The sequence below is a fragment of the Eurypyga helias genome, unplaced genomic scaffold, assembly GCF_000690775.1.
Source record: "Eurypyga helias isolate BGI_N326 unplaced genomic scaffold, ASM69077v1 scaffold21091, whole genome shotgun sequence".
NCBI classification, from domain to species: Eukaryota; Metazoa; Chordata; class Aves; order Eurypygiformes; family Eurypygidae; genus Eurypyga; species Eurypyga helias.
In genome coordinates, this window is record NW_010230415.1 from 2,030 (window position 1) to 3,195 (window position 1,166).

At 66.2% G+C, this 1,166-nt stretch overlaps 1 protein-coding gene across 1 annotated transcript in view; it reads left to right on the top strand.

The window, feature by feature from the left end:
* The window catches only part of SPIRE2 (spire-type actin nucleation factor 2), a gene marked incomplete at both ends in the record, with an annotated part of 3,185 nt that extends 2,026 nt beyond the window's left edge, over positions 1-1,159 (top strand). The window contains 5 exon segments of the mRNA XM_010160739.1: positions 333-507; positions 580-647; positions 745-772; positions 870-985; positions 1,068-1,159. Of these exon segments, the coding sequence (XP_010159041.1) occupies positions 333-507; positions 580-647; positions 745-772; positions 870-985; positions 1,068-1,159 (479 nt within the window).
* Between the last annotated feature and the right edge of the window lie 7 nt (positions 1,160-1,166).

A 1,166-nucleotide genomic window follows, 5' to 3' on the forward strand; every position in this document is an offset into this window, starting at 1 on the left:
GGGCTGGTGAGCGGCGGCGACAGTGCCAGGCTGGGCTGGGGACACCGGGACTGGGGACACCGTGCCAGCACAGCCACGGGCACATGGCAGCCTGGAACCAGGGCACAAGGTGGCCGAGAGGTTCCCCATGGCTTCCTCACTCCCTCTGCATGGATGGGGGGCTTGAGGAACACCATGCCACATGCCCTGTGCCCCATGTGCCAGGAGGCTCTGCCCGTGCTGGGAGGTTCTGTCTGCGCCACGGATGCTCTGCTCATGCTGAGATGCTGTATCTGAGCTGTGAGGCTCTGCCAATGGCACAGGGATGCTCCAGACCATGCCCTGTGCTGCAGCCCTGGGACAGACTGGGCTGACATTCCCCCTCGCTGGCAGGAGTTCAGCCACCCCGTGGAGAGCCTGGCCCTCACCGTCGAGGAGATGATCAACGTGCGCAGGGTGCTGGTCAAGGCGGAGATGGAGAAGTTCCTGCAGAGCAAGGAGCTGTACAGCAGCCTGCGGAAGGGGAAGGTGGGAGCTGGGGCCGAGAGGGGCTGAGTGCCACCTGCCGGGTCCCCAGCCCTCACCCCACTCTGCCCGCAGATCTGCTGTTGCTGCAGGGCCAAGTTCCCCCTCTTCTCCTGGCCCTCGGCATGCCTCTTCTGCAAGCGGTGAGCGCTGTGCCATCCCGTGCCGTGCCATGGGGCTGGGGGGGTGGTGGGAGAGTGCCTGCAGTGGCTCTGCTCACCGGCCTCTCTGTGTCCCTAGGTCTGTCTGCACCTCCTGCAGCCTAAAGGTAAGGGACTGGCTCTGGCCGGTGCCACTGTGTCCCTATCCCTGCCCCTCTCCCTGTCCCCGTCCCCATCCTGCCCTGATTCCCGCACACCCGGCAGATGAAGATGCCTTCCAAGAAGCTGGCTCACATCCCTGTCTACGCACTGGGCTTTGAGAGCCTCCCGGGCTCGCTGCTGGCCAAAGCCCTGCCGCTGCGGAGGAGAGAGACCTTCCAGTGAGTCCTACGGTCCTGAGCCTTCCTCCCCCCAGCCCTCCCCCTGCTCAGCCCAGGGCTGACAGGGTGCCCTGTGCCGCAGCTCGCTCTCGGGCCCGTGCTGGCGCCGGGTGGAAGAGGAGTTCCCCCACATCTACGCCCAGGGCTCCGTCCTGCGTGACGTCTGCAGCGACTGCGCCGG